Genomic DNA, 20,656 nt, shown 5'->3' on the forward strand with positions numbered 1-20,656 from the left:
TTGCAGAAAGCCTTCTCAAGGAGCCCTTTGAGGTGTTTAGGGAGAGCACAAGCATGGAGGTGGTGTCGAGGAAAGGGATAAGTGGGCCAATGTGGAGAGGCCAACTCTGCTGGTGCTGCGCTTCCAGAGCTGGGAGGGAGAGCCAAATCCAGAGCCTAGTCTTTTTGACAGCGATGAGGAGTTGGCAGGGTGCGAAACAGCGATTTGGAGCCCATGTACCTGCCTCACAATCTAGTCTTGTCTGACACTAACAGGTCCAAGGTCAGCAGTGTTTCCCCCTGTATTAATTTAGCTGTGGCACACCGCTGCTGCTAAATTGTTGCCACCACTAGGGCTGTGATGGTCATGGAATTTTGGATGACTAATTGGCCAGCCAAATGACCGCGGTCATCGTATTAACCGTTTTGAACAGTAACATGTAAGCTCCTGACTGCATGTTCTGCCATAGAAATCGAATGAATAGAACGGCCGTGGGCTTCTCTTTGTAGAGATAGGGTTTCGGATGTTTTCGGAAGATGGGCAGGGACTCTGCTGTCCTAGCGTACCTGGCAGAATCATATCAGGATTATCTGCATTAATCCAGTGGGCATTTGTTTTGCAAACTCCATCACATGTGCGCTACAGAAACACAGCTAACCGAACAACAGTGCTAGGTGAATGTGCACTTGAATTAAAGGGTAGGTACATAATACAAATTTAAAAAAATCATACATAGCATTGTGTAGCCTACTTAGAACATCCAATTGTGTTTTTCTATGAAAAAAGTGTGATTCTGAGAGTGAAAACCTGAAAAAATTGGGGGAAACCTGAAACCCACCAACTCATCAATTGCTCAGAAAAATGGTTGGATTAAACCGAGTAGAGTACAGAGCTGTTGCCTTTCATTCACTGCTGACCAGTTTGCATTGCTCATGCTTTTTCTTCCTTTTTTTAGCATGTCTGTGCACTGCATTGAACTAGTAAAATATGGCTTATGGCTGTTTTTAAAGGGCACAGTCTATACTTTAATCCAGTCTTGAAGAGAGTAGACAGAGAGGCATTCCAGACCTGACAGCTGATTTATAGACACCAACATGTGTGAGGGAACTCTCCCCTGAGGTGAAAGGACTAGAACAAGACCATTTTAAAACCACACTGCATGTTTTAGCAGGTGAACAAACAGAGGAAAGTGAACATTCATAAACAAGAGACATTGCCTGGTGCCTACTGTTGATGCCATTAAACCACCACAAGCTGAATAATGGGTTATTTATTTATTTTTATTAAAATGTTTTGGGATGACAGAAGGAAAAACTTCCTGTGTCCAGAGTCTGAGTCTGAAATCCTGTACCACTGAAAGCAGCGTGCCATGCACTGTGTGTTCAGTGGACTTCCTGTCTCCGGTGGCAGTGGCCTCATTCCTAGATAACAGGGTTAAGGTCCTGTGGCCACAGAAGCCCTCGCCAATCAGCAAACACAGTCAGCAAAAAACAGTCAGGAAACACTGGCACTGCAACAAAGACCTGAGGTAACCACTCTTTGGTTGGCTAGCTAGGTAGGCTACCTCCCTTACAAGCATTGCATTTATGTCAAAGAGGCTGTCTTGTAATTGATCACAGAGGGATTTCACCAACATAATGGCTAGCAGTCACAACTGATGCTTGTGATGAGAGGAAAGGCAAGGAAGGGTCAGTCAAAGGCTGAACAGGTTGATTGTACATGAGAATTTGAATTACTACAATCAGCCTATGGATATTTTGTTGCTGTTGATGTTTTGGCATTTATAGATGATTAGGCCAATCTTCCATCCCCTGTTTATGATGCAGTGGACTTGATATCCTGCAGGAACGGAACGTGATATCCCATTAGATCCTGCTGGATCACTCCTTTTTATAGACTATTAAAAGAACAGCATAAAGGAGAGAGTCTACACTGTCACCTGTGGTATGTCCAGCAAGTTCCTATTGAAGATCATTTAAGACGCTTAAGGCGTCACTACAGACAGCCTCGTTCGATTCCAGGCTGTATCACAACCGGCCGTGATTGGGAGTCCCATAGGGTGGCACATAATTGGCCCTGGTTTGGCCGGTGTAGGCCATCATTGTAAATAAGAACTTGTTCTTAACTGACTTGCCTAGTAAACAAAAAAAAAAGGATGTTCCAAATCAGCCTCAGTAATAGGTCTTGATGACCTTGTGAAATATGCAGACATTCTCCTAACTCAGTAATAATTGTGCTTGTCTTCTCGCTCCCTGACAGAACGAAGATGCTTGAGGCAGGGAGCTAAAGGCCTCACCAGAGCGGAGTGCGTGCTAGAGCCAGGGGCTGGTGCCTGACCAGAGGCCCCTGAGAGGGTTGCAGGTCCATGGGGACCATGGGGGATCCTGGAGGCTTCACCACCACAGGGGAGCGGGTGAACCCTGCCCACGTAATGTTTGACCGCTTCACCCAGGCATCCACCTGTAAGGGCACGCTCAAGGCCTTCCAGGAGCTCTGTGACCATCTGGATCTCAAGCCCTGCGAGTACCGGATCTTCTACCACAAGCTCAAGTCCAGGCTCAACTATTGGAAGGCCAAGGCACTCTGGGTTAAGCTAGACAAGCGGGCCGGCCAGAAGGAGTACAAGAAGGGACGAGCATGTGCCAACTCCAAGGTATGTGACTTTTTTTCTGTCTCATATCCTTGTTCAAATTACCTCAGAGAGAATTGTTCTGTATATAATAGGGTTGGGCCCTTGTCCACATTATAATATTGTCTCTTTGCCCTTGTTGAATATTGTAATATTTTGCAATAATTGATATCGCCAGTATTCGATAATATCTTAATATCAGCCAGCTCTAGTACTGTATATGCTACATTTTCCCCGTCGTTAGTGTCTGATCATCGGGGCGGGACCATGTGGCCTGCGGACGGCCATCGAGCTGGGCTTCTTGGGGGCCAAGGTGGTGCTGCTGGAGAAGAGAGATGCTTTCTCTAGGAACAACGTGCTCCACCTGTGGCCCTTCTCGATCCAGGACCTCAGGGGCCTCGGGGCAAAGAAATTCCACGGAAAGTTCTGTGCCGGAGCCATCGACCATATCAGTGAGTGGATAAATCAAATCAAATCAAGTTTATTTTATATAGCCCTTCGTACATCAGCTAATATCTCGAAGTGCTGTACAGAAACCCACCTTAAAACCCCAAACAGCAAGCAATGCAGGATTAGAAGCACGGTGGCTAGGAAAAACTCCCTAGAAAGGCCAAAACCTAGGAAGAAACCTAGAGAGGAACCAGGCTATGAGGGGTGGCCAGTCCTCTTCTGGCTGTGCCGGGTGGAGATTATAACAGAACATGGCCATGATGTTCAAAATGTTCATAAGTGACAAGCATGGTCAAATAATAATCAGGAATAAATGTCAGTTGGCTTTTCATAGCCGATCATTAAGAGTTGAAAACAGCAGGTCTGGGACAGGTAGGGGTTCCATAACCGCAGGCAGAACAGTTGAAACTGGAATAGCAGCAAGGCCAGGTGGACTGGGGACAGCAAGGAGTCATCATGCCCGGTAGTCCTGACGTATGGTCCTAGGGCTCAGGTCCTCCGAGAGAGAGAAAGAAAGAGAGAAGGAGAGAATTAGAGAGAGCATACTTAAATTCACACAGGACACTGGATAAGACAGGAGAAGTACTCCAGATATAACCAACTGACCCTAGCCCCCCCCACACATAAACTACTGCAGCATAAATATTGGAGGCTGAGACAGGAGGGGTCAGGAGACACTGTGGCCCCATCCGATGATACCCCCGGACAGGGCCAAACAGGAAGGATATAACCCCACCCACTTTGCCAAAGCACAGCCCCCGCACCACTAGAGGGATATCTTCAACCACCAACTTACAATCCTGAGACAAGGCCGAGTATAGCCCACAAAGATCTCCACCACAGCACAAACCAAGGGGGGGCGCCAACCTCAGACAGGAAGATCAGGTCAGTAACTCAACCCATTCAAGTGACGCACCCCTCCTAGGGACGGCCTGAAAGAGCACCAGTAAGCCAGTGACTCAGCCCCTGTAATAGGGTTAGAGGCAAAGAATCCCAGTGGAGAGAGGGGAACCGGCCAGGCAGAGACAGCAAGGGCGGTTCGTTGCTCCAGAGCCTTTCCGTTCACCTTCACACTCCTGGGCCAGAGTACACTCAATCATATGACCTAGTGAAGAGATAAGTCTTCAGTAAAGACTTAAAGGTTGAGACCGAGTCTGCGTCTCTCACATGGGTAGGCAGACCGTTCCATAAAAATGGAGATCTATAGGAGAAAGCCCTGCCTCCAGCTGTTTGCTTAGAAATTCTAGGGACAATTAGGAGGCCTGCGTCTTGTGACCGTAGTGTACGTGTAGGTATGTACGGCAGGACCAACTCGGAAAGATAGGTAGGAGCAAGCCCATGTAACGCTTTATAGGTTAACAGTAAAACCTTGAAATCAGCCCTTGCTTTAACAGGAAGCCATTGTAGGGAAGCTAGCACTGGAGTAATATGATCAAATTTCTTGGTTCTAGTCAGGATTCTAGCAGCCGTATTTAGCACTAACTGAAGTTTATTTAGTGCTTTATCCGGGTAGCCGGAAAGTAGAGCATTGCAGTAGTCTAACCTAGAAGTAACAAATGCATGGATGAATTTTTCTGCATCATTTTTGGACAGAAAATTTCAGATTTTTGCAAAGCTACGTAGATGGAAAAAAGCTGTCCTTGAAACAGTCTTGATATGTTCGTCAAAAGAGAGATCAGGGTCAAGAGTAACGCCGAGGTCCTTCACAGTTTTATTTGAGACGACTTTACAACCATCAAGATTAATTGTCAGATTTAACAGAAGATCTCTTTGTTTCTTGGGACCTAGAACAAGCATCTCTGTTTTGTCCGAGTTTAAAAGTAGAACGTTTTCAGCCATCCACTTCCTTATGTCTGAAACACAGGCTTCTAGCGAGGGCAATTTTGGGGCTTCACCATGTTTCATTGAAATGTACAGCTGTGTGTCATCCGCATAGCAGTGAAAGTTAACATTATGTTTTCGAATGACATCCCCAAGAGGTAAAATATATAGTGAAAACAATAGTGGTCCTAAAACGAAACCTTAAGGAACACCGAAATGTACAGTTGATTTGTCAGAGGACAAACCATTCACAGAGACAAACTGATATCTTTCCGACAGATAAGATCTAAACCAGGCCAGAACTTGTCCGTGTAGACCAATTTGGGTTTCCAGTCTCTCCAAAAGAATGTGGTGATCGATGGTGTCAAAGGCAGCACTAAGGTCTAGTAGCACGAGGACAGATGCAGAGCCTCGGTCTGACGCCATTAAAAGGTCATTTACCACCTTCACAAGTGCAGTCTCAGTGCTATGATGGGGTCTAAAACCAGACTGAAGCATGTCGTATACATTGTTTGTCTTCAGGAAGGCAGTGAGTTGCTGCGCAACAGCTTTTTCTAAAATTTTTCAGAGGAATGGAAGATAGTTTTTTAAATATTTTCCCGGGTCAAGGTTTGGCTTATTCAAGAGAGGCTTTATTACTGCCACTTTTAGTGAGTTTGGTACACATCCGGTGGATAGAGAGCCGTTTATTATGTTCAACATAGGAGGGCCAAGCACATGAAGCAGCTCTTTCAGTAGTTTAGTTGGAATTGGATCCAGTATGCAGCTTGAAGGTTTAGAGGCCATGATTATTTTCATCATTGTGTCAAGAGATATAGTACTAAAACACTTAAGTGTCTCTCCCGATCCCAGGCCCTGGCAGAGCTGTGCAGATCCAGGACAGCTAAGCCCTGGAGGAATATGCAGATTTAAAGAGGAGTCCGTAATTTGCTTTCTAATGATCATGATCTTTTCCTCAAAGAAGTTCATGAATTTATTACTGCTGAAGTGAAAGCCATCCTCTCTTGGGGAATCCTGATTTTTAGTTAGCTTTGCAACAGTATCAAAAATACATTTAGGATTGTTCTTATTTTACTCAATTAAGTTGGAAAAGTAGGATGATCGAGCAGCAGTGAGGGCTTTTCGATACTGCACAGTACTGTCTTTCCAAGCTAGTCGGAAGACTTCCAGTTTGGTGTGGCGCCATTTCCGTTCCAATTTTCTGGAAGCTTGCTTCAGAGCTCGGGTATTTTCTGTATACCAGGGAGCTAGTTTCTTATGACAAATGTTTTTTGTTTTTACGGGTGCAACTGCATCTAGGGTGTTGCACAAGGTTAAATTGAGTTCCTCAGTTAGGTGGTTAACTGATTTCTGTCCTCTGATGTCCTTGGGTAGGCAAAAGGAGTCTGGAAGGGCATCAAGGAATTTTTGTGTTGTCTGAGAATTTATAGCACGACTATCCTACTCCCATTTCCTACTCTCTGTCTTTTAGAAAAAGATTTCATGTGTTACTGTGTACAGCATTGTCATCTATGAGGAGAAGACTTCTGGTGCTTTCCAGGACCATAGATCAGCTGTAACATTGCCGTCTTTTCATTTGTTGAAGCTAATTAATGTTCTCCTCTAATTTGTCTGACTCTCTGTGCAGGTATCCGCCAGCTCCAACTGATGCTGCTGAAGGTGGCCCTGCTCCTGGGCATCGAGATCCACGTCAACGTGGAGTTCAAGGGTCTCATCGAGCCCCCCGAGGACCAGGAGAACGAGAGTAGGACCCTTGTGAAGTGACTGCTCTAATGACTGCATTAAGACCCATGTCATATGACATGACTGCTCTTCATCCAAACATTTATGGGAACAAGGAAGGGCCATGAGTTACTGTACTGTTACTGTATGCCGCAGTGCTAATAGAGAGCTCTCTCTCATCCCCCAATGTTACATGTCTTGTCTTGCTTATTTTTCCCATGGTGTGTTTTTGCAGGGATAGGGTGGAGGGCTGAGGTCCACCCCAGGACACACCCAGTCAACGAGTTGGAGTTTGACGTCATCATTGGGGCAGACGGAAGAAGAAACACGCTGGCAGGTAAAAAGCAACAAAGAAACACATGGTTCAATTTGCTGCGTATAACACCATGAGAACTGAAGCCCTCAAAAACACACCTGTGGTTGGTTTACGGGTCCAACCCTCTCTCTTTTCCTCTCACTCCCTCTTTTCCTGCCTCGTGTTGTGCACATGTGATGTGAGACTTCCCGGCCCTCCCTCATTTCATCCGTTTTCAGAGAGCAATCCTTCGTGGCCTCTCACTGGAGCGGAGCAGGAACCTGTGAATTGGCTGTCTGTTTCCTGTATGAGCTAACATCCCTCAGCAGCACTGGGAGCCCTGTAGTGTGTGGACTGCTCTGACCCCTCTCCTCTGCTGCTGCTGGTGCCTGCTGAAAGCACTTTAGAGATTCTCTCTAGAGGGGAGGGGAAGCAGTTTCCCTCAGGGCTAGCCAGCAGTCCCTTCATACAGTGTCCGTACTCAGCCTGCAACCTTACATGAGGTTATTAAAAAGTATTGCAGTTACATTGATAGTTAGTCAATGACCGTGTGCATCAAAGCCTAACAAGCGCCACCTTCATTTCGCCTCTTCTCTTTTACAAACATGTGAGTAGTGTGTAATACAAGGAAATGTTCCCTTCATTTCTGAACCTAACAAAGAACACTGACATTCACTGTCTACATAATGACACTGACCCCAGTTGAACATTTACATCCTGTCTCCTTCCTCTCCTCCAAACAGGGTTCAGGAGGAAGGAATTCCGAGGCAAGTTGGCCATCGCCATCACGGCCAACTTTATCAACCGGAACACCACGGCCGAGGCCAAGGTGGAGGAGATCAGTGGAGTGGCCTTCATCTTCAACCAGAAGTTCTTCCAGGACCTCCGGGAAGCCACGGGTCAGTCATTTTGTCATAGGCAGAGATAACATGTAATAATCCTCGTTATAAGATGTTATAAAGGCTCATAGGTGCTCATAGGAAGTTATAAAGCATTATACTTCTAGGCTTTTAGTAATATTTTACACATCGTTATAGATTTAGGTGATACACAAAAAAATGTAATAGCTGATGAGCACATACAGTGTCTTCAGAAAGTATTCATGCCCCTTGACTTGTTCCACATGTTGTTACACCTTGAATTCAAAATGGATTAAATAAAATAAAAATCTCACCCATCTACACTCAATGCCCCATAATGACAAAATGAAAATGTGTTTTTTGAAATGTTAGCTGTATTTCATTTTCAATAAATTAGCAATCTACTTTACATAAGTATTCACACACCTGAGTAGATGCAAGTTAGAATCACATTTGGCAGTGATTACAGCAGTGAGTATTTCTGGGTAAGTCTCTAAGAGCTTTCCACACCTGGATTGTACAATATTTGCCCATTTATTATTTTCTAAATTATTCAAGCTCTGTCAAATTGGTTGTTAATCATTGCTAGACAACCATTTTCAAGTCTTGCAATCGATTGTCAAACAGATTTTAGTCTAAACTGCAACTCATCCACTCAGGAACATTTACTGTCTTCTTGGTAAGCAACTCTGGAGTACAAAACATGAAAGAAAAATGTTCAACTTCATATTCATCATCTCCAGCACATATTTCAATATTGCGCATTTCTATCTTTTGTAGTAAAATAAGACCGTGTTTCCAATGACATCATCAGTGTGCATCGTGTGATTTTTAATCATTATGAGCAGGCATTGCCTACTAATTGTCTACTAACTGGTTGATGATGTCATTGGAAACACTTATTTTCTATATATTTTTTTACTACAAACATAGAAATGAGCCATTTTCACATATGTTGACATTGGGGTGGTGCTGGAGATGATGAATATGATGTTGAACATTTAGAAATGTCCCTTTAAGAACACCTTCCTAATATTGAGTTGGACTCTACAAGGTGTCGAAGCGTTCCGCAGGGATGCTTGCCCATGTTGACTCCAATGCTTCCCATAGTTGTCAGGTTGGCTGAGTGTCCTTTTGGGTGGAGGACCATTCTTGATACACACAAACTGTTGAGTGTGAAAAACCCTGCAGCGTTGCAGTTCTTGAGACACTCAAACCAGTGCGCCTGGCAACTACTTCCATACACCGTTCAAAGGCACTTAAATACACTGCTCCAAAAAATTAAGGGAACACTTAAACAACACAATGTAACTCCAAGTCAATCACACTTCTGTGAAATCAAACTGTCCACTTAGGAAGCAACACTGATTGACAATAAATTTCACATGCTGTTGTGCAAATGGAATAGACAAAAGGTGGAAATTATAGGCAATTAGCAAGACACCCCCCAAAACAGGAGTGATTCTGCAGGTGGTGACCACAGACCACTTCTCAGTTCCTATGCTTCCTGGCTGATGTTTTGGTCACTTTTGAATGCTGGCGGTGCTCTCACTCTAGTGGTAGCATGAGACGGAGTCTACAACCCACACAAGTGGCTCAGGTAGTGCAGTTCATCCAGGATGGCACATCAATGCGAACTGTGGCAAAAAGGTTTGCTGTGTCTGTCAGCGTAGTGTCCAGAGCATGCAGGCGCTACCAGGAGACAGGCCAGTACAGCAGGAGACGTGGAGGAGGCCGTAGGAGGGCAACAACCCAGCAGCAGGACCGCTACCTCTGCCTTTGTGCAAGGAGGTGCACTGCCAGAGCCCTGCAAAATGACCTCCAGCAGGCCACAGCAGGCCACTACTTAGTTCATTCCTTTTATTTTTTATCCTGAAAAACTCCCCATTCCATAACGATTACAAGAGTACCCACTATGCTTGAAAATGTGTGCGTTGTTGCAAACTGGATGCATGTTTTGGAATAGGCTACCTACTTTTCACTCTGTCAATTAGGTTAGTATTGTGGAGTAACTACAATGTTGTTGATCCATCCTCAGTTTTCTCCTTTCACAGTCATTAAACTCTAACTGTTTTAGTCACCTCTTTGAGTGGTGTGAATTCTTTCTGAAGGAACTGTAGATAAATGAATAGCCGAGCAGTGTATCACCTAGGAATAGTTTTATGTTGCCATGCGTCATCTCTGAGCCCGTCAGTTTCTATCTGCATGGTTTATCTATGGATTAGGGAAAATGTCAACAGAGGCACTTCTTGATTGGGAGCTGAAATCTGTTCACATTTCTCAATTAAATATTTTGATCCCATGCCATGAGAGCTTGGCGCTGAGCTAGCCCCATCTATATGGGCCTTTAGTTTTGTCTCCTGGGTCGTGTAATCGCCGACGTTGTCCTCATTCCCCTAACATAGACAACCAATAGAGGAGCTATAGGAGCAGCAATAGCCATAGAAACAACATTGGTTTTCCAAAAGTAAATAACAAAACTCTCTCTTTCTATTGACTCTGTAGGAATTGACCTAGAAAACATTGTCTACTACAAGGATGACACGCACTACTTTGTCATGACTGCCAAGAAACAGAGCCTGCTGGAGAAAGGAGTCATTCTGCATGTGAGTGATCAAAGGGGCGGTCACAGAGGGGGAAAGAGACACATCTGGAGCTGTCTCTCTCGTACACACACACACACAAACACACTTTATCCCTCTGTGTGCCTGCTCCCTGCCTAAAGATCAAGCCAAAACTGTGCCAGGAACAAACCACCAGCTCAACCACATTTAATGAGTTTGTGTCCCACTCCCAACACTTCACTTCAGAACACTGCTGTTTCCTTTGACTAGACTGGGCACTTTCCACAGGAAATCAGTCACAAGCTTTTAGGACATTAGGACATCTCTTAGAAGTTCAGCTTTCATGTTCCAGTAACAGGTTGCCACAGAAAATGGACAGACAATTTCAGTTGCAAAAGTTTTGCTACAAGTGTGCACTAATGAATATGACCCTGATGAGTTGGGCCAGGCTGTAGGCTGAGGGGGGACGTGAGAGTGAACACACTATGTCCTGTGTTTCAGACTTTACTGTTTTCACACGGGGTCGCCCGTCTCCACGCCTGCCAAGTTTGCATAATCCCTAATGATGTGTGTGTGTGTGTGTGTTTTGCAATGGGGGTGTGGGTGGACAGACCCCCTACTGCTCACTCTCTTTTCTTCAAGATTACTTACTTCCAAGCAAAGTCCTTTTATAGCAATGGAAATCACTCCCTAGTCTTTTTTTAATGCTCCATCCTGCCCCTGGGAAAGGGTAGGTTGGCAGGCAGGCAGGCAGGCAGGCGGGCAGGCGGGCAGGAGAGTGCTGGGTCGGGTCCACACTTCCACCCAGCACCATGAATCAGAGAACAACACCCTCTCAGATCCTCTGTCTGCTCCTCCCCACCCATCCATCTCACCAGTCAGTCAGCCTGACACTGCCGGCCCAGCCTAGCCAGGGAAGTCAGTCAGCCTGACGGTGACGTCCCAGCGTAGCCAGGGAAGTCAGTCAGCCTGACACTGCCGGCCCGTCCCAGCCAGGGAAGTCAGTCAGCCTGACGGTGACGTCCCAGCCTAGCCAGGGAAGTCAGTCAGCCTGACACTCCCGGCCCGTCCCAGCCAGGGAAGTCAGTCAGCCTGACACTGCCGGCCCAGCCTAGCCAGGGAAGTCAGTCAGCCTGACACTGCCGGCCCAGCCTAGCCAGGGAAGTCAGTCAGCCTGACACTGCCGGCCCAGCCTAGCCAGGGAAGTCAGTCAGCCTGACACTGCCGGCCCGTCCCAGCCAGGGAAGTCAGTCAGCCTGACACTGCCGGCCCGTCCCAGCCAGGGAAGTCAGTCAGCCTGACACTGCCGGCCCGTCCCAGCCAGGGAAGTCAGTCAGCCTGACACTGCCGGCCCGTCCCAGCCAGGGAAGTCAGTCAGCCTGACACTGCCGGCCCGTCCCAGACAGGGAAGTCAGTCAGCCTGACACTGCCGGCCCAGCCTAGCCAGGGAAGTCAGTCAGCCTGACACTGCCGGCTCAGCCTAGCCAGGGAAGTCAGTCAGCCTGACGGTGACGTCCCAGCCTAGCCAGGGAAGTCAGTCAGCCTGACACTGCCGGCCCAGCCTAGCCAGGGAAGGAAAAGAATGTGACTCTCACCGCCCTCTTTCAAAACAGTCATTTAAAGCAGGCCTTGATTTGATGCTACATTCTGGAGACCGACAGGCGTCTCACTACACACAGTACCAGGGAGTTGGGTATTATAGACTATGGTGGTGTTTAGATTGTTCTAGTACGAATGAAAGACATTTAAATGGCCCTATATTTATTAAATTCAATCCACTGCATGGATGTCATGCTCCATTCTTTGTGTGACAGGTCATGTTACATGCAGTCTCTTATCTTCAGTGTCTCTCAGTCCTCCAGTCATCTGAGCCATCTAACCTCCCAGTCTTCTCCAGGATTATGCAGACACAGAGATGCTGTTGTCTAGGGCTAACGTGGACCAGGAGGCTCTTCTCTCCTATGCCCGCGAGGCCGCAGACTTCTCCACCAACCACCAGCTGCCCACTCTGGACTTTGCCATCAACCACTACGGACAGCCCGACGTGGCCATGTTCGACTTCACCTGCATGTACGCCTCAGAAAATGCGGCGCTCGTGCGCCAACGCAATGGACGCCGGCTACTGGTGTCTCTGGTGGGGGACAGTCTACTGGAGGTGAGGAAGGCTACTGGGCCGAGGGTGTTTCAGTCTGACTTAGAAGATATACTCTGTCTGTCACTCTGGATAAGGTAGTGTCTGACTGTCTTGTGTATACAAATGGGAGTAAAGCATGAGCATGTGTTTTGAGACATTACATTGAATCGAGAGAGCGGATTGACATTTGCTTACTTAAAACAGACAATTTTACATAAACAGAAATGTGTGTATATATATATATATATATATATATATATATATATATATATATATATATATATATATATATATATTAAAAAAAGGTGTATTTAAGTATATTTTATTATTCTCTGTATGCTTACTTGGGAGTTCACCATGTTACTGTATTTGTCCCTCTCTCTAGCCCTTCTGGCCCATGGGCACTGGTATAGCCCGGGGTTTCCTGGCAGCCATGGACTCAGGCTGGATGGTGAAGAGCTGGGCCCAGGGAAACACCCCTCTGGACGTGCTAGCTGAGAGGTGAGGGAGCAGACATGTGCGAGTATAATATGTGTGTTATGACGTCAGACTTTCACGCTCACACACTCCACACTCTCACACACATACTCTTTATCCCTCTCTCTCTCTCATACACTCACACACCCTCGACACACTTATCTCTGAGTGCTTTATCTCTGAGTGCTCCACTGTCAGCCCGTCCTGTAGTTGTAATGGAATAAATGCCTCTGGAGCTCTGAATGGAATGTTTTGAATCCTCTGTTCTGTTGCCTTCTATAATTCAGTAACCATGGTCTCCTCTTTTTCAGGGAGAGCATATATCGCCTGCTGCCTCAGACAACGCCAGAGAACATCAGTAAAAATTTCAGCCACTACAGTGTGGATCCCACCACGCGCTACCCTAACATCAGCCTCCACTTCCTCAGGCCCAACCAGGTAGTGTATATACTGAGATCATAGGACTGTGTGATTGTAACATGATGAACTACAGTACCCATAATGCTCTGTGTATGATATCCAGTTTGAGTAGGGCCAGGACTGACTACCTAACCATGTTGTGAATGAAAACCCAGTGTCTGTGCACACACACACACACACGATACGATACACTTTATTGTCCATTTCATTGTGTGATGTCAGCATTCGGTAGGTAGCCTAGTGGTTAGAGTGTTGAACTAGTAACCGAATGGTTGCAAGATCGAATCCCCGAGCTGCCAAGGTAAAAATCTGTCATTCTGCCCCTGAACAAGGCCACTGTTCCTAGGCCGTCATTGAAAATAAGAATTTGTACTTAACCTCTCTAGGGTACGTGAGACGTTAGCGTCCCACCTCTTCAACAGCCAGTGAAAGTGCAAGGCGCCAAGTTCAAAACAACAGAAATCCCATAATTAAAATTCCTCAAACATACATGTATTTTACACCATTTTAAAGATACAGTTGTTGTAAATCTAGCCACAGTGTCCGATTTCAAAAAGGCTTTACGACGAAAGCAAACGATTATGTTAGGTGAGTGCCTATTCACAGAATAACACAGCCATTTTTCCAGCCAAAGAGAGGATTCACAAAAAGCAGAAATATAGATAAAATGAATCACTAACCTTTGGTGATCTTCATCAGATGACACTCATAGGACTTCATGTTACACAATACATGTATGTTTTGTTCGTATTTATATCAAGTTCATATTTATATCCAAAAATCTGAGTTTACATTGACGCCTTACGTTCAGAAGTCACAAAACATCCTTTGATTTTGCAGAGAGCCACATCAATTTACAGGAATACTCATAATAAACATTACTAAAAGATACAATTGTTATGCATAGAATTTTAGATGCACTTCTCCTTAATGCAACCGCTGTGTCAGATTTCAAAAAAGCAAACCATGCACTAATCGGAGTCGGCGCTCAGAGCCCAATCAAGACACAAATATAGCCGCCATATTATGCAGTCAACAGAAGTCAGAAGTAACAATATAAACATTCACTTACCTTTCATTATCTTCATCAGAATGCACTCCCAGGAATCCCAGTTCCACAATAAATGTTTGTTTTGTTCGATAATGTCCATCATTTATGTCCAAATTCCTCCTTGTTGTTCTAGCATTCAGTACACTTTCCAAACTCACGACGCGTGGGCAGATACAGCGGTAAGTACGGACGTAAAGTTAAAATAATTATATTACAGTCCGTAAAAACATGACAAACGAAGTATTGAATCAATCTTTAGGATTTTTTAAACATAATTCTTCAATAATGTTCCAACCCGGAGTATTCCTGTGTCTTCAGAATTACGATGGAACAGAGCTCGCTCTCACGAACGCGCATGGTCAGAGCATGGTCACTTCATGGCAGACCTGACTCACTCCTCTCTCCTTCGGCCCCACTAAATAGTAGAGGCACAAGGTGCTAACGTCCGTTGACATCTAGTGGAAGCCTTAGGAAGTGCAACATTACCCATATCCCATTGTTTCATCAATAGGAGCTGAGTTGAAAATCGACCAACCTCAGATTTCCCACTTCCTGGTTGGATTTTTTCTCAGGTTTTTGCCTGCCTGATGAGTTCTGTTATACTCACAGACATCATTGAAACAGTTTTAGAAACTTCAGAGTGTTTTCTATCCATATCCACTAATAATATGCATATTCTAGCTTTTATGGCTTTGTAGCAGGCCGTTTACATGCTTTTCATCCGGACGTGAAAATACTGCCCCCTACCCCAAAGAAGTTAACTGACTTGCCTAGTTAAATAAAGGTTAAAAAAAACGTGCAAAAAAACTTGCAAATACACAAACACAACACATGTAATATTATTACATGCAGTATGTAAAACTGGAAAGTTAGTACACAAGTCACACGTCTACATTTTCACATATTTGAAGTCTCTGTGGCCTACTGTCCGACCGTGTGTTTGGCCTGCATCTGTCCTATGTCCCACTGTTCAGCAGTCTGGTGGCTGATGGAATGAAACTTGCCTTGTTACTATTCTTCCTGAACAGTGGGACCCTTAATCACTTGTCTGGAGGGCAGCAGCTCAAAACATAACAAAGAAGCAGAGTTTTTTCAGTCCGGATGCATGCCCAGCAAAAACTCCTGGCAGTAGCTATGACCTATGGAAGATGTCTTATGTGAAATCCCACCCCACTCTGCTGTTGTCAGGTACAACACCTCATTGACACAGGGGATTCAAGCAGTGAAATGCGTATCGAAATGGAGAATGTAGTCACCTCGTCAACACCCAAGCTCACCCGAAATGGTAAGTAGTGTTTAGAATAAGCTATACGATGTTTCATAGCAAATGTATTCAGTTATTTAGTTAAGTTCATATTATTTAATTGGCATTCATTTCTGTTTTCCAAAGTCTCTTGTTTTTGGGACCTGGATGTTATTACAATCACCAAAATGTAACAATGAATTGCTTTCAACCTAGACCATTACCTGCTTGAGAAGCATTTCCAAGGTAATATCATTAATGACTGAGGTCCAAATGCATGACCATCTGACGATTCCTTCATAATAGTTCTTATCCGTAGAAACGAGCAACTGCCATGATGTCATGTGACTTGATGGATGGACTGATTTTATTTTATTTACTTTGTGTTCACTAACCTGGTCATTAATGGGATGGTGAAATGGCACAAACTTTGGACTGGTACCATATACATACATACATACATACATACATACATACATACATACATACATACATACATACATACATACATACAGTTGAAGTCGGAAGTTTGCATACACTTAGGTTGGAGTCATTAACTTGTTTTTCAACCACTCCACAAATTTATTGTTAACAAACAATAGTTTTGGCAAGTCGGTTAGGACATCTACTTTGTGCATGACACAAGTCATTTTTCCAACAATTTTTTACAGACATATTATTCCAGTGGGTTAGAAGTTTACATACACTAAGTTGACTGTGCTTTTAAATAGCTTGGACAATTCCAGAAAATGTCATGGCTTTAGAAGCTTCTGATAGGCTAATTGACATCATTTTAGTCAATTGCAGGTGTTCCTGTGGATGTATTTCAAGGCCTACCTTTAAACTCAGTGCCTCTTTACTTGACATCATGGGAAAATCAAAAGAAATCAGCCAAGACCTCAGAAAACAAACTGTATACCTCCACAAGTCTGGTTCATCATTGGGAGCAATTTCCAAACGCCTGAAGACACTACGTTCATCTGTACCAACAATAGTAAGCAAGTATAAACACCATGGGACCACGCAGTCGTCATACCTCTCAGGAAGGAGACGCGTTCTGTCTCCTAGAGATGAACGCACTTTGTTGCGAACAGTGCAAATTAATCCCAGAACAACAGCAAAGGACCTTGTGAAGATGCTGGAGGAAACGGGTACGAAATTATCTATATCCACAGTAAAACGAGTCCTATATCGACATAACCTGAAAGGCCACTCACCAAGGAAGAAGCCACTGCTCCAAAACCACCATAAAAAAGCCAGACTACGGTTTGCAACTGCACATGGGGGCAAAGATCATACTTTTTGGAGAAATGTCCTCTGTTCTGATGAAACAAAAATAGAACTGTTTGGCCAGAATGACCATCGTTATGTTTGGAGGAAAAAGGGGTACCCTTGCAAGCTGAAGAACACCTCCCAACCGTGAAGAACGGGGGTGGCAGCATCATGTTGTGGGGGTGCTTTGCTGCAGGAGGGACTGGTGCACTTCACAAAATAGATGGCATCATGAGTACGGAAAATGATGTGGATATATTGAAGCAACATCTCAAGACATCAGTCAGGAAGTTAAAGCTTGATCGCAAATGGGTCTTCCGAATGGATAATGACCCCAAGCATACTTCCAAAGTTGTGGCAAAATGGCTTAAGGACAACAAAGTCAAGGTATTGGAGTGGCCATCACAAAGCCCTGACATCAATCCTATAGAAAATTTGTGGGCAGAACTGAAAAAGTATGTGCGAGCAAGGAGGCCTACAAACCTGCCTCAGTTACATCAGCTCTGTCAGGAGCAATGGGCCACAATTCACCCAACATATTGTGGGAAGCTTGTGGAAGGCTACCCGAAACTTTTGACCCAAGTTAAACAATTTAAAGGCAATGCTACCAAATACTAATTGAGTGCATGTAATCTTCTGACCCAATGGGAATGTGAATAAATAAATAAAATCTGAAATAAATCATTCTCTTTACTATTATTCTGACATTTCACATTCTTAAAATAAAGTGGTGATCGTAACTGACCTAAGACAGGGAATTTTTACTTGGATTAAATGTCAGGAATTGTGAAAAAAATGGGTTTAAATGTATTTGGCTAAGGTGTATGTAAACTTCCAACTTCAACTGTACATACATACATACATACATACATACATACATACATACATACATACATACATACATACATACATACATACTATCCCCCCCATCTATCTTCAGAGCTCGTGCTGCTAGGCGACCTAAATTGGAACATGCTTAACACCCCAGCCATCCTACAATCTAAGCTTGATGCCCTCAATCTCACACAAATTATCAATGAACCTACCAGGTACCACCCCAATTCCGTAAACACGGGCACCCTCATAGATATCATCCTAACCAACTTGCCCTCCAAATACACCTCTGCTGTTTTCAACCAAGATCTCAGCGATCACTGCCTCATTGCCTGCATCCGTAATGGGTCAGCGGTCAAACGACCTCCACTCATCACTGTCAAACGCTCCCTGAAACACTTCAGCGAGCAGGCCTTTCTGATCGACCTGGCCGAGGTATCCTGGAAGGATATTGATCTCATCCCGTCAGTAGAGGATGCCTGGATATTTTTTTAAAATGCCTTCCTCACCATCTTGAATAAGCATGCCCCATTCAAGAAATTTAGAACCAGGAACAGATATAGCCCTTGGTTCTCTCCTGACCTGACTGCCCTTAACCAACAGAAAAACATCTTATGGCGTTCTGCATTAGCATCGAACAGCCCCCGTGATATGCAACTTTTCAGGGAAGCTAGAAACCAATATACACAGGCAGTTAGAAAAGCCAAGGCTAGCTTTTTCAAGCAGAAATTTGCTTCCTGCAACACAAATTCAAAAAAGTTCTGGGACACTGTAAAGTCCATGGAGAATAAGAACACCTCCTCCCAGCTTCCAACTGCACTGAAGATAGGAAACACTGTCACCACCGACAAATCCACTATAATTGAGAATTTCAATAAGCATTTTTCTACGGCTGGCCATGCTTTCCACCTGGCTACCCCTACCCCGGTCAACAGCACTGCCCTCCCCTCTGCTACTCGCCCAAGCCTTCCCCATTTCTCTTTCTCCCAAATACAGTCAGCTGATGTTCTGAAAGAGCTACAAAATCTGGACCCCTACAAATCAGCCGGGCTAGACAATCTGGAACCTTTCTTTCTAAAACTATCTGCTGAAATTGTTGCCACCCCTATTACTAGCCTTTTCAACCTCTCTTTCGTGTCGTCTGAGATTCCCAAAGATTGGAAAGCAGCTGCGGTTATCCCCCTCTTCAAAGGGGGGGACACTCTTGACCCTAACAGCTACAGACCTATATCTATCCTACCCTGCCTTTCTAAGGTCTTCGAAAGCCTAGTCAACAAACAGATTACCGACCAAATTTGAATCCCACCATACCTTCTCCACTATGCAATCTGGTTTCAGAGCTGGTCATGGGTGCACCTCAGCCACGCTCAAGGTCATAAACGATATCTTAACCGCCATCGATAGGAAACAATACTGTGCAGCCGTATTCATTGACCTGGCCAAGGCTTTTGACTCTGTCAATCACCACATCCTCATCGGCAGACTCGACAGCCTTGGTTTCTCTAATGATTGCCTCGCCTGGTTCACCAACTACTTCTCTGATCGAGTTCAGTGTGTCAAATCGGAGGGTCTGTTGTCCGGGCCTCTGGCAGTCTCTATGGGGGTGCCACAGGGTTCAATTCTTGGACCGACTCTCTTCTCTGTATACATCAATGATGTCGCTCTTGCTGCTGGTGATTCTCTGATCCATCTCTACGCAGACGACACTATTCTGTATACTTCTGGCCCTTCTTTTGACACTGTGTTAACAACCCTCCAGGCGAGCTTCAATGCCATACAACTCTCCTTCCGTGGCCTCCATTTGCTCTTAAATACAAGTAAAACTAAATGCATCCTCTTCAACCGATCGCTGCCTGCACCTGCCCGCCTGTCCAACAACCCTACTCTGGACGGCTCTGACTTAGAATATGTGGACAACTACAAATACCTAGGTGTCTGGTTAGACTGTAAACTCTCCTTCCAGACTCACATCAAACATCTCCAATCCAAAGTTAAATCTAGAATTGGCTTCCTATTCCGCAACAAAGCATCCTTCACTCATGCTGCCAAACATACCCTTGTAAAACTGACCATCCTACCAATCCTCGACTTCGGTGATGTCATTTACAAAATAGCCTCCAAAACCCTACTCAATAAATTGGATGCAGTCTATCACAGTGCCATCCGTTTTGTCACCAAAGCCCCATATACTACCCACCACTGCGACCTGTACACTCTCGTTGGCTGGCCCTCGCTTCATACTCGTCTTCAAACCCACTGGCTCCAGGTCATCTACAAGACCCTGCTAGGTAAAGTCCCCCCTTATCTCAGCTCGCTGGTCACCATAGCAGCACCTACCTGTAGCACGCGCTCCAGCAGGTATATCTCTCTGGTCACCCCCAAAACCAATTCTTCCTTTGGCCGCCTCTCCTTCCAGTTCTCTGCTACCAATGACTGGAACGAACTACAAAAATCTCTGAAACTGGAAACACTTATCTCCCTCACTAGCTTTAAGCACCAGCTGTCAGAGCAGCTCATAGATTACTGCACCTGTACATAGCCCATCTATAATTTAGCCTAAACAACTACCTCTTTACCTACTGTATTTATTTATTTATTTATTTATTTTGCTCCTTTGCACCCCATTATTTCTATTTCTACTTTTTTCTATCTCTACTATCTCTACTTTTTTCTTTTTTTACTTGCTATATTGTATTTACTTCGCCACCATGGCCTTTTTATATTTTTATTTATTTATATATATATTTTGTTTGCCTTCACCTCCCTTATCTCACCTCACTTGCTCATATTGTATATAGACTAATTTTTCACTGTATTATTGACTGTATGTAGGTTTTACTCCATGTGTAACTATGTGTTGTTGTATGTGTCGAACTGCTTTGCTTTATCTTGGCCAGGTCGCAAT

At 44.7% G+C, this 20,656-nt stretch overlaps 1 protein-coding gene across 27 annotated transcripts in view; it reads left to right on the forward strand.

Annotated features, from left to right (window-relative positions):
• Positions 1-20,656, forward strand: part of LOC129862372 (protein-methionine sulfoxide oxidase mical3a-like) — a 166,322-nt gene that overhangs the window by 73,188 nt on the left and 72,478 nt on the right. For all 27 annotated transcript variants that reach the window (XR_008760758.1, XM_055933956.1, XM_055933961.1 and 24 more), the window contains 10 exons: positions 2,239-2,632; positions 2,853-3,060; positions 6,507-6,623; positions 6,837-6,938; positions 7,640-7,795; positions 10,262-10,362; positions 12,218-12,475; positions 12,840-12,955; positions 13,243-13,369; positions 15,591-15,687. Coding sequence is in view for 26 of the 27 variants with exons in the window: in XM_055933956.1 (XP_055789931.1) it covers positions 2,345-2,632; positions 2,853-3,060; positions 6,507-6,623; positions 6,837-6,938; positions 7,640-7,795; positions 10,262-10,362; positions 12,218-12,475; positions 12,840-12,955; positions 13,243-13,369; positions 15,591-15,687 (1,570 nt within the window). In the remaining variant the exon portion in view is untranslated. The remainder of the gene's footprint in view (positions 1-2,238; positions 2,633-2,852; positions 3,061-6,506; positions 6,624-6,836; positions 6,939-7,639; positions 7,796-10,261; positions 10,363-12,217; positions 12,476-12,839; positions 12,956-13,242; positions 13,370-15,590; positions 15,688-20,656) is intronic.

Source organism: Salvelinus fontinalis, chromosome 9 (assembly GCF_029448725.1).
Source record: "Salvelinus fontinalis isolate EN_2023a chromosome 9, ASM2944872v1, whole genome shotgun sequence".
Taxonomy (NCBI): domain Eukaryota; kingdom Metazoa; phylum Chordata; class Actinopteri; order Salmoniformes; family Salmonidae; genus Salvelinus; species Salvelinus fontinalis.